The sequence below is a fragment of the Camarhynchus parvulus genome, chromosome 1 (genome assembly GCF_901933205.1).
Source record: "Camarhynchus parvulus chromosome 1, STF_HiC, whole genome shotgun sequence".
Taxonomy (NCBI): Eukaryota; Metazoa; Chordata; class Aves; order Passeriformes; family Thraupidae; genus Camarhynchus; species Camarhynchus parvulus.
In genome coordinates, this window is record NC_044571.1 from 7,655,192 (window position 1) to 7,668,286 (window position 13,095).

Here is a 13,095-nt window from a genome sequence, read left to right on the forward strand (position 1 = left end):
ATCTGCAATAAATGGCTAAGATTCATGTGTTGTCATCTGAGCTAGAGGAAATAGGCTTCATGAGCTACCAATCTCTGAAGGTTTCTTTTTGCTTCAGTTCTTATGATCAGAAGTGGAAAATTGTGCTATGGGCTTCACTTGAAGCCTTGAAGTACTTTATAAAGGAACTCTGGCAGTATACACAGGAGTTAGAGAACATCATAATTTATGAGTGAATTCATTTTAAGGAACAGCACAGTTCCATAAGACAGTAAACAGTCTGTGTTGCATTGTCATGATGCAGCTGGAGTAGTGGAACCTCTGGGAAGTCAGTGATTTAATAGACTGATCTCACATTATGATCTCTGTCTCCTTCCTTGAAGAGTTTTTCTTGCAGAGCATAGTATGAATTGTCGCAGTATTTTCTTAAATGTGACATCATATTTATCTGATATCAAATATCTTAGATGCTAAATCTTGGGATTTTTAACTAGTATATGGTAAAAAAGTCAGAAGGAACTAAACCCATCAAGTTCACAACTGATATTTCCTTCACTTAATCTACTTAATTTCTCCTGGGTTCAACTAGTGCCAAGATAACTGTATAGACCTAAGTAGGATGAGGTTCTTTATCTGGGGATAGTTAACTGTCAATACTTAACTTTCACATTTTACCTTCAGCAGCAAAATGTCACAGATACCATAATGCTAATCCAGTCCAGTATTAATTTTCATGTATTGTTAGTTACATGCCCTAGGCTGCCTCAAAATCCTATAGTATCCTAATGTAAATTATTCTCTTATTGGAAAACATCTTATGTGTTCTTAGCAGCAGTACAGCACATAAATACCAAGTGCTCTTGGTTCCTTGTGAGCTGTATTTGTAGGCTTATTACCAAAAGAGCAAAAGAAGGCATTGCCATAAATTTCCCTCTAATTAAGACTATGAAATGGTGGGGAAAGGGGGCAGAACTTTTTAGAGTTCCTTATTTTTTGTTTTGTTCTCATCAGTGTGAAAATGATCATAGAATGGTTTGGGTTGAAAAGGGACCTTTAAAGCTCATCCAGTCCAACCCCCTGGTAGGAGCAGAGCACCTTCCAACAGATGAGGTTGCTCAGAGCAGCCTGACCTTAGATGTCTCCTGGGATGGAGCATCTGTCACCTCTCTGGGCAACATCTTCAGTGCTTCACCAAACTGAATCTTGGTGGTTTTATCAACCCCATGTTAGAAAACTCTTCTTTTGTTTGTTTTTAATGTTGGAGGGTTTTTATACTGTGCAGATTCTTTTTCCTTTTCATCATCAGAGTCTGAATGGTATTTTGAAGCTTTCATTTCTTTTTCAAAGAGAAATAAAATTTTGTAAGCTGAGATCCTACACTACTATTCTTCTTTCTTTTACAGGGTAGAGTTTTCACTTGGTTTTTTTTCCTGAAAAATAAAAGAATGCAAGTCCCTTCACAGCTTTGCCTGTAAGAGACTTTGTTTTATTTAAAAGATACAGCTTTGGTTTGCTTTCTCACAGAAATGCCACTTCACAGCTGGGCTGATTTGAGAGTGCTTACAGGAGGCTAATGTGTTGAGAAATCATTTAGGTTTGCTTCCTCCACCATAGTTGTATGGCAGAAAAGGCCATTGAATTAATTCTAATTAGTCTTGTTAACATGTGAGTTAGGTGCTTTGTTTGTTTTCTGGACAGTCATATCCAGTGGTCCAATCGTCTGCTGATGCATCTTTTAAACACATTTTCTTCAGACAATCTTCTGTGCTGAAGCTGAATTACCCCTTTTTCTGCCCCCTTTTTTTCCTTTTTTTTTTTTTTAATCTACTCATCTCCTCTGTAGATCTGCTTTAAACATCTCTATTGTCTGGAGTAATGTGGAAAGGAATTAATAGTAGTAAAGTACTGCCCTCTCTGATCTGTTGTGTGTGATTCTTTGATTCCTTCCACATTATTCTGGACATCCCACTCTTTTAGAAACACCTTAATTTGTGAGCATATTTCTTATTACACTATTGTGAGAGGTCAGATGGTGATGTTTATTAGTACCTCACATTTTTTTTCCTAAAAATTATTTGTTCCAGTTGTTTCCTTATACATCGTTCAGATACTACTGCTGTTGAAAGACTCTCCTTCTGATATCTTGGTCATCAATCCCCTGCCTTAGGGATGACAAAATCTGATTGGGTCTCTGTATATACTCTTCTTCTTGTGGAAAGCATAGCCCTATTGTCTGGAATAATATGGAAAGAGTCATAGAAACTAAATTACCAAAGGTAAGTCAAAATTTATCTTTAGTGCTTGTAAATGATGTCAGATTGACAGCACCTGAAGGCTGAAGCTTTCTGTTTATCCACAGGAAAAATCAGCAAAATTAGCAACTTAATAAATTTACAGGCAGCCAACATGCCTTAAAAACTGGCTGGTAAGAAAGTTTACTTCTAGGAATAAGGTGTCCATACCAATGTAACCTAGATGTCTCTGTCCAGGCACTGAGTGCTTCCTAACTCAGCAAACACCTTGGTGTAGGCATTTGCAGTGAAATGGATGGAGGCAGGTATCACATGCCACTGTTGAGTCTTTGTACAGTGATGATTTTCAGTTAATGCCACTCTAGAACAAAGAACCTAAATGCACACAGACAGAAAATTTATTCCAGTCTTCCATATGATTTCTTCTCATATATGGATACAACTAAAAATCCTCTGTGTGTGCATGCATGCAATCTATATTCAGTTAAAATGTTGGGTTTTTTTCATGCACAGTCATTTGAATATATCCATTAGTGTGCTTATATTCTGAAGAATAAAAAGCCTGTGGAAGGCAGAAGTCACCTGTTTCAGAGAAAAGTGCCTTTGCTTACTGCTCTTTTTCAAACTGCCTCCAAAAAGTGCAGACTTTCTCCCAAAATACCAAAGAAATTTTGAAAATCTCTAAAATATTTTAAAAATTTGCTGTTGAGAAGAATTTTAAAATTTTACACTGGACATGTTTAGAAGGCAGATTTTCTACTAAATAATTTTCAGCAGAAGTGATATTTGACCTTAGGGGCAGTGAATATCCATGGTTTTAGACAACTTTGCTGTCTATTGCCTGTATTTATGCTGTTACTGATATTCCTTACAGTTCTTGTAGTTGCAACATAGGAAAGTTCCCCATCTGTGTAAGTTCATGTGTGCACTTTGTTCATTTTCCTGAGCTAAGTTCAGTTCAAAGGTGCAGCTCAATAGTCCTTGCTCAGGTCAGTTTTTAAAATAACTTCAAAATCATCATTTATTCCTCTGATGAACCCAGTGGACTGGTCACAAGGATAACAGCTGGCCCAGAAACTTCTATAGCCTTTTTAAGATTCCAATACATATGTAGACATATATACATGCATTTTAAAATCCTGTTTGACTGGACAGTTCAGTCTCAACCAGTTAAGTTTCTGCTTCTTTTGGATTTGCTTTTTCATGGACATAAAATTGTGATTTCCACCACCATAAGTACCCACTTCATCCAAGTTTTAAAGTGAGTATTAGAGTTTAGCAGCACTGATTTTTCAGTTTGCTTTTAAGTAAAATCCATTTTTCATCTGGGTTATGGCAGCAGCCTGGTGGGGACTTAAACAGCTGTGTAGTGTTTCCTTTTACAAAATCACTCTATTCCTTCTGCTCCATGACAAGCAGTTCATCAAAATGGATTTTTATTGTGTCCTGGGTTTGGACCAAGCCAACAAAGATCAAGTTCTTCTACCTGTGGTGGAAGAAACACCTTCTAACTTCAGGGGACCAGAAAGAAGATGTGTGATGATCAGAGAGGGACTGGTTTTTGACCATCACTTGTCTGTTTGTAAGAGCACTTGAGCACCAAGTGAAGGTGCAGCCTGACATTCTGATGTGAGGTCTCCAGATGAAGCAAAATAGGAGCTTTGAATTATCAGATAGATTTGGATAGTGGGAAGCAAAGACAAATTAAACCACCTCCTCTCCTCACCTTCCCCAGGTTCAGCTTCACCCCCTCACTCCTGACTCACCCCCCAGCCCCAGGTGGTTCAGGGAGGATGGGAAGGGGCAGTTTCCAGTCTCCTCACTTGCTGGGCAGGTTTTTTTCCCTTTCTTACACACACTTTCCCCTGCTTTCTCACACCACTGTCCTGTCTGCTGGGCTGAGCTGTGCCTGCAGTGATCCCTTGGAACTGTGTCTGGCATGGGGCAGCTCCAGCCCCTCCTCACAGAGACCACCACTGCAGCCCCGGTGCCAGCCCCTTAACACCTGAATTCCTACACTCCATCATGCTGTTGGATTGCTTTTATAGCATGTGCTGCTGCTCAATATGCTATTTACACCAGGAGAAAATGTAATTGTTTGCCAAGACACAAGATACTCTTGAGGTTACCCTTCACTGAAATGCCCAGCAGACTTAAGTGCATTAACAAAAACAAAAAAACCCCAAAGCCAAACCCCAAACCTTTAAGTGTTCTCACAGCACACAGCCATTTTTGCACTGTGTTCACCTCTGCAATTTCTTATTGAAACCACAGAAAGTTCTTGAGCTGAGAGGGCTGGTGCATAATTGTTGAAAATGCACATTAAATCAACTTAGATATCATTTGATATCTGAGGTTCATGGTTTCATTAGCTACTTTTTCCAGACAACTGTACCTTAATGCCTCTTTTAAGTTGCTTGTTATCCCATGTGATATTTTGTCTTCTGCTGATTTCCCCCGTTTGTCTTCAGAGTAATCCCTCTTCTCCACACTTGTCAGATTTTATAACAGCAATTATAAAGCATGGTGGGAATGCAGAATTTTCAGAGAATATACGATTTTCCATTTGTATTTATGAAAAATATTTAAGTGCGCTGTAGTACCACAAAAGATATTTTTTTCAACATGTAAGAAAGGTTACACCTGCTCCAAAGTTGCACATGGGTTCCTTTGCACCCAAGTCTCAAGAAGTTTCCACTGAGACAAACAAAACCTGAGTAACTCTGGTCTGTGGTCTGTGATCACCTCCTGAGTTAAAGGTCTCCAGTCTGTGGTAGGTACACCACGAACATCCCGTGAGCAAGTCTGAGGGATAGAGAAATGCTCTTTGAATAGGCAGGTGTTGCTGCTTATGCACAGGCATGGCCTGATGCAGAGCTGGAAATGCTGATGCTTTTCCTGTCACCAATGATGGCATCCAGAGGGGGGAAAAAAAAGAGGAAACTTTATAGATATAAGTTTTTAGGCACATAAAAAAGGCAAAAAAAAATCACAGCTAATTATGCATGCTGGATGTGTGTGTATATGATGTCCATTTTCCTTGTCTTCCCTGCCACCAGGCATCTAAAAGAGAGAGAGTCATCTAAGGAGATAATTCTGTACCTCATATATGTGATTTTGAAGATTTGCCTTTGAGGTTTCTCTGGCTGAAATTATGCCATACACCTCCAAAGTGTGTACAGCCCACAAGAAGAATGACTCATCTTCCCCTATGTGGATTCTTTCTCTGTCCACACTAAATATCCTTCCTCTTCCTCCTGTGATATGAGGGATGAGCTGGACTTGCAGCATCTTGGTGATTTAATCTTTTTCAGCTCAGGAAGGAACTGCCCCTTTGCTGTCAGGTCAACCTGGACTGCAGGGACTTGTTAAGATGCCAGCTTAGCCTACTGATGAGGTCACATCCCTTTGTCACAGACAGATCCCTAACATTTGTTTGGCAGAGGAATTCCCTGCTAAACTGGGTTTGAAAAGATTTAGCAGCAAGCTACGTGAAGAAGTTTGATAGTGGTGATGTTATTTCTTAAGAGTATGGTTGAAAAGCTGCTGTCTTTTCTGACAATATTTTAATCCTTTAGATGCAAAAAGGACTCATTAAGAGAACATGGTCAGATCATATTCCTGGATTAGGTGGGATAACCAAAGGATGGTCTTCCCTGAGGAAGCCATGTCCAAGTAGTCCCCCAGGTGTTCTTCTCAGTGCTGTGACTTGGCTGAGTCCCAGGCAGAGGGTGAGCAGGACAGATTGATCAAGCAAGAGCCTCTTTACAAAGACAAGACTGAGTTAAATACATGCCCTGCAAACACCCTGGATCCTCTGGGCTGCATTTTAGGCTCTCCTAACCAGCAGGTGCTGCAGGCCTGGAGTGGAGCCCCTGAAATCCACTGTAATAAGCAACAATAATTTATTAGGAGGTACTAGTGGTGAAAGTTTGCTACACTGATGTTCTCTTTCTTCTGTTGTTATTTGGTGGAACCAGGGTAGTCCAAAGACTGCAGTGTTTGTAAGTGTCAGTGATAACCTGAGCATTCCAAGCTTCATTTTTGCAAAGGAGACAAAACTCTTTACAATGGGAAGCATTTATAAGGAGAGGTAAAATGTTAATTGCTTTATTTGGCTAAATGTGTTACATAGAAATTGAATGAAGTTATTCTAACCAGTTTTATCTGCTCAAAAGATCAGTTGGTGCTAAATGCATTTTGTTTTCATAGGAAAACATTATGAAACTCAATGAAAGCACTCCGTGAAATTAGCATTATCTTTTCACCTCCAGTAAGATACTGCCCTCTTCAAATAAATGAATAACACATTTGCTGGCATTTTGCATTTTTGCTGGCAGTTTCAGTAGACCAGCCAAGGTATGGGCAGAGCATCAGACTCTGCTCTTGCCAATTAGATGCAGCTTTTTCAGGTTATCAGTGTGGACTAGAACTCTACAGCATCTTTGTATTTGCTCTCTAAATAATTCCTGTTTCAAAGATTGTCCAAATTGATGGGTTTACTTTTATATGGCAAGTTTTACTGAAGAGTCCCAGTGTTCTTACAAGTCTTGTTTCACATTCTGCCAGCTTGGGTAGACTATTCCTCAATTTATAAAAGTAAAAATTAAGCAAAAGGGAAAATGCTGATTTATCTCACTACGTATATATAAAAATATAAACTTAAGGTAAAAAAAAAAAAACGTGTTAAAAGCTTTAAGCCATGAACAAAATGTATTAAAGCTGGGTTTTTTTAATGCAGTGATATTCTTCATTTCCATGTTTGACACACATCACTTTGACTCAATTTTATTTTTATTTTTATTTCCATTCAGGACGTGTAGGAACACCTCACTTTATGGCTCCAGAAGTGGTAAAAAGAGAACCATATGGGAAGCCTGTAGATGTTTGGGGTTGTGGTGTGATCCTGTTTATCCTGCTAAGTGGTTGTTTGCCTTTTTATGGAACCAAGGAAAGGTTATTTGAAGGCATTATTAAAGGCAAATACAAGGTAAATGACAGCATACATGAATCCTTTCCAATGAGATGAGCTCTGTTGGTAACATTTCTGAAAGTTGATGTTTGTATTTAGCCTGATTTAAATTTAAAGTTTATGGAAATCTGTCACACAGGAAGAGAGATTATTTTCCCTCCCCAGTCTGTCTTGTACCTGATGTGTTTTGTATCATTGTTAGGAATTACAATATGGAAATATTTGCTCAAGTGAAATAATAAATAATTACAATCAGCCTCTAACTGTACATTGACCCCAGCAGGAAGACAAGAGGTTTAGCTGTGAATTAGAACATACTGTAACCTCAGATATATAAACAATTTAAAATTTTTGATCAGCGAACAGATCAAAAATTTGATCTGTTATCTGTTTATAACAGAGCTGTCCTAAACATTCATCGTCATCATATTGCCTTGATTTAAAACAAAATGTATGTTAGTTTACAAATGCAGGCAAGCATTTTTCTTCTTAGTGCAATAAAGTGCAGCTGATGATTCACCAGGAGCCGCTTGCAGCCAGGGGCAGGTCAGGGTGCACACAGAAGCTGTCACAGCCTCAGCCACAGACCATTGTGGTGACAAATTTAAAGCTGCAGCTTCACTGTGGGTTTGCCTAAGATCAGCTTTGCTGTGCTTTGGAACCAAGGTCATACATGAGCTGTGCATGAGCAAATTACAAATGGAAACTCCCAAAGCTGTCTGATAGTCTGATTTATTTTATCACTAACAGCCTGCTGAAATGTAAGTGACAGCAGTGTTACTGTACTTGGTCAGGAGCACATATTTCATTTTTTCCATTTTATAATCCTAGAAACAGCAGCATTTCTTCATGGCACTAGTTTTGAGATTGTACAGACTGACAGATATTTCACTTTATGGAAGATTTCTTTATGGAATCTCTTAAGCAGCTAAAACCTTCTGGAAGGATACAAGTTAACTTCTCTTTTTTTTAAACAAAAAAGCTACAACCAGTACATTGTGTCCTCTTAGTTCCTTTTCTGTTCCTGTTTCCGCAGTAATTTGTCTATTCAGTGAAAATCCTGTCAAATTTGCAATTACCTTCATTTCATTAGAGCTGAAAAGGAAATTAAATCACAGCTATAAATGTGCATTTCATAGCCAGATAACATTGCTAAGTGTCCCAATTCAAAGTGACCGTTTTTTGTAAAGACTGATTTTAAATGAAATGGACCTCTTTAAATGACCAGATTGTAACATTGAAAAGAGTCTGGTTATAATTTTGAATTTGCATTTAGTACTTTGTAAAGTTAGCTGTCTGTAATCTAAATAAAACTTAGCTTCTTCATAATTTAAAGAAATACTAGAAATACCTTAAGGATATTATCCTTTATATCACATACAGAATTTTCTTACTTTGGTACAGTTTTATCAGGTGTCCATCATTTTGAGTGTTTGGGCACAAACCTACATATATGCACAAAATGGAAATATATTTTAAATCATCCTTCACATTGTTTCTCCTAGAGTTCTGCTCTGAAAGTGTTACAATTGCTGATATTGTCTTGTCCTTTTATGCTTTTCTGTGGAAAGGAAGGAAAAGGACTTTTTTCCTTTTCCTAGTGGAAAAACTTTACCTGTTGTGAAGTTGGAAGGAATTTATTGGGAAGAAACATTGTCCCATAGCACCTTCAGGACAGGATCTGTGTACTTCACAACAGGCATTCTCTTATTCCTTTCTTACCCAGAATCACTAGCATGGAATTGTGGGTTGAAACAGATAAATTCTCTTGTCATTTATTGATTTCAGGAGTAGATTCAATTTCTGCAGTTATCATATGCATCATTAACAGTTAAACAAAGCTTAATTATGTTTTGCTTTATCTAGTGAGTGGTGACTTTTATCTGAGCAGAATGTAGAGTAGGTAGAAATTACACTGTGATTATAACATAATACTAACGACATGTCAGGTTTATGTTTTCAATTTTTGTGCCATTTCAGTAACAACTAGTGTTCCATTTTTACAAGTTATTTAAACCCTTAGAAATTTCCTTTTACGTTCATTACACGGAAATGTTTGCAAGCACCAACCACTGTTGATTCTGTGATTCTGTTAAATCTCTGCAATTTTTGTAGATAAACACTAGGTTCTTTTCTACATTCTTGTTACTAATTTAATTTTTTTTTCTTGCTCCTAATCAGATGAATCCTAGGCAATGGAGCCATATTTCTGAAAGTGCCAAAGATCTGGTGCGCCGCATGCTTATGCTGGATCCAGCAGAGAGGATAACAGTGTATGAAGCACTGAATCACCCCTGGTTAAAGGTAGTAAAAGCAGCTGTTTACATGCTACTTTCTCATTTAAGGGAGAAAACCATGGATTTCTTTGTTTTCTGAGCTTTTCAAAGTAGACATGAACTGTACAAAATGTGGGATAATATGATTTAAATGCTTTCTAGGATTAGAACCTGAGATTTTGATAATTGCCAGGCTTAAACTCTTGCTTAAGAGCAAACTCAGTTGGACATCTTCAGCAGCACCAGAGTGCGGGGAGTAGGGCTGCATTACATAAAGCTTAAAGAAGGTATTAATGTGTCTTTCTGTGGCTCTCAAACTCCAGAGAAGTAATTTCTGATCTCCTTTTGCTTTTAGTCATATCTAAACCTCTTTCCTGTTAGTCATGTAGCCATGCACTCTACGGCTGTAGGTTATGCTGCTGAACTGTGCTGCTTCCTTACATTAGATTCTTGAAAATATCCCACCAAAAGGGAAGGAAGTCTAGTGGAGTGTTGCTCCAAGGCCACTGTGACTGCATAAAATTATATGACATCTGGTAATCAAATTATTTTTCAGTGATGGCAGAATTTACAGCACACTTCAAGCCAGTGGAAGAGTAATTGCTGCACACTGAAGGTTTGCAACAGGAGCAGGAGAAAATACACCTGTAGCTTCTCAGCAGTCCATCACTAGTCTGCTAAACACTGGGGTTTGAGAATGATGGGTTGTGCAGCAGAATTAAAAGGTGAAAAGTGCTGGTTCAGAGCACTGTATTTTCTTTGGCAGAAGCTGATGAATTAACTATTTTCTCAGCTATCCTTTGATTTTCTATAGTGGGTGTCCAGGGTAGAAAGGTCACAATATCATTAACTTAAACAGTGCACTTATTTTGAAAGGGGGCTGATCTGGTGTCTGCTGCTGGCCTCTCTTCATGCTCTACATGAGACAAAGAGAAACCCACAAAGACACAACCTGGGAAGAACAGGATCCTATGCTGTTCTCCCTCCAAGTAAATGGTGTAGCCACCAGTGAATGGAGTCAGTCTTCGTTTCTCTGCTCTCTGTCTGCCTCTGACTCTTGTATTCCAAGCTGCAGAATGGTCTAGCTTGTCAGAGGAGGTTGGGAGTGTTCACCTCTCAGAAATGACAGTGGTTAAGGCAGCTCTTCTGTGTATTGGGAAACTGCAGGTTCAAGCCATTCTACTCAAAAAGAGGCAAAGTTCTGTCTGTTGGTCTGGGATGTACATAGTACATCAAATATCAAAGGGTATGGAAATGAATGCTGTGTTTTGGAATCCCAGAATATCATACAAACACAGGTGATCTGTTTTTACCTGCTTGTAAGTGGACCTTTTCTTCACTTTGAAAGCATACCCACATTGAGATGCCAAAGCTAGAGCTTGGTTGAGGGTCATTTTGGCAGAAAACCTGTAATTTTTGTTGTTTGAGCAACTAAGCTAATTAGGTTTGTTAAAAAGGCAATTCTGTAATGTGCATGTGCAAGCTCTGCCTGTGCAGTTTTGCACTTTTGGTGTCTGTGGTCTCTTTTTGACCATGTTGTTATTTGTTGGAAGTCACATGGTTTAGTTTATGACAACTTTGTTTGCCAGGCATTCTACCAGTCAGTCTTCTTATTTCTGCCTACAATAAACTGCCTTCTTTGCTGACTCAGAGCTTTCCAATCCATTTATAGATAGGAGCAAATACAGCATGAGACAGAGACATCTTTAGTACCATAGACCACAGACTGCTGTGGTTTCACTCTGATTCAGGAGAAGAATGTGATAAACACATTAAATTAATGATTTTATATAGCTTCAGGGGGAAAAGGTAGATGGCAGCTGCAAGTTTTGTCCCTTCTGTCACTGCAGTTGTTCATTGGCACATTTTTCATCTGCACCTACAATGGAGAATTCTTCCTATACCATCCTCTGGCTGGCATTGGGTTGGCATTTCCTGCCCTATTGGACAGGTACCCCATCTCCCAAACTCACCTGAAGTATCCAGCACCCTGTCAAAGAGTGCTTGAACTTGTTCCTTTACTGAGGTTTGCGAATTCCAAACAGTAGAACTGCTTTTTCTGCTTTGAAGTTCAGTGCTAGACACAGACTGACAGCACAACAGTAAAACAAAAGACTGGGGTCTTACTACAAGGTGGGAAACAATTACAAAAATAAAATATCCTTGGTCCAAGTTAAGAATTCTGTCAAAGCACTTTAACCCCTCTTAATTTCTTAAAGTTTTCCTTAAGTTGCAACAAATCCTCATTCTCCTTAGGATATTTATGAGCTGGTACTTTTCTTGTCTGGTTTCTTACTGTCAAGAGGATATTAAAAGCTTGTATTTAATGTTCTTTTGGTTTGTTTTTTGTGGGGTTTTTCAAGGAGAGAGATCGCTATGCATACAAGATTCATCTTCCAGAAACAGTAGAACAGTTGAGAAAATTCAATGCAAGACGAAAACTAAAGGTAAACTCAATGTAGTGTTTAAACAGTATAATTACACAGCTTGAATTTTCTATGATACTTGATTAATTTAAAAAGTGCTAAGAGAAATCCATGTTTTGAAGTCAGCAATAAAATCAAAAGTTGCAGCAGGCCTTGACAGGTGTTTATTGAAATGCTTAGAAAGGGTGTTTGTCCTTCCTTTCTTTCTTAGTGCATAGTTTTCAAATTTCAGTGCAAATTGTCTGGTATCAACCAAGGTGTATATGAGGTCTTCATCTTCAATAATTCAGTAATTTTGTGTAATACGAATTACTGTAGAGAATCGTGCAGTCACTTCTGTTATTATTGTGTTACATTTAGAATAAAAGGAACATAGTATTTTTTAATTTCTTTGTGGAAGAAGAGTAAATACATATTCTTCAATTTATCCTGTTTATGTTTAACTACATACTAGTTTATTTCTAAGCCATGTTGAAAAGAATGTTAACATTTCAGCCCAAAACAGCATGGTTTTCCTTCTGTTCCTGTCGTGGAATGTTTAACAGAAACATTTCTGAATTCACTGAAAGGTTCAGAAAATTATGACAGAAACATGGAGCATTACAATTCATGGGCTGTTTTACAATTTGTGATAAAACTCAGAATCAGGTATTCACATTGAGCTGCTGCTTTGCAAAAGCTTCATGTGGCTGATGATGAGGATGCACAGCTGCCACAGTTCATGAACAGCTCTTTCTCTTAGGTGGTTTGTATGCCCTGGTAATCCTTCCATTAAAATGTTTATCTAGTACATTTTAGAATATGAGCTGATTCCTGTTCTAGGTGCAATTTCAGATATTTCCTGGATTTCTTCCTGGGGAGACCACTATATTTGTTTCCTGAGCTTTTATACCTTTATTATATTATTTATGCCATTTTATCCAAAGCATTGTTCTGCAGTATGTTTCATGAAATTCATCCATACTTCCCTAACTGTGAGGCATTTAAACCTGAGTGGTGAAAGTGTAATTTACTTGAACAAGTAAATATATGTCAGAGGAGGTGACCATTTTTCTGGGTTTGTAAATTCCCCTGTAATGCTCATTCTGGGACTCTGTAATTGCCTATATAACTCTGTTATTTTTATATTGATGCATTATGGGTGTCAAAGTATTCTAGTGCTGTCAGTGTCAAATTAATTTCTAAAATAA

The 13,095-nt window shown here is 38.2% G+C and overlaps 1 protein-coding gene across 9 annotated transcripts in view; it reads left to right on the forward strand.

Annotated features, from left to right (window-relative positions):
• CASK (calcium/calmodulin dependent serine protein kinase) overlaps positions 1 to 13,095 on the forward strand; it is a 185,738-nt gene that overhangs the window by 108,624 nt on the left and 64,019 nt on the right. For all 9 annotated transcript variants that reach the window (XM_030971396.1, XM_030971405.1, XM_030971427.1 and 6 more), the window contains exons 7-9: positions 7,046 to 7,221; positions 9,385 to 9,507; positions 11,843 to 11,926. In XM_030971396.1, the coding sequence (XP_030827256.1) occupies positions 7,046 to 7,221; positions 9,385 to 9,507; positions 11,843 to 11,926 (383 nt within the window). The remainder of the gene's footprint in view (positions 1 to 7,045; positions 7,222 to 9,384; positions 9,508 to 11,842; positions 11,927 to 13,095) is intronic.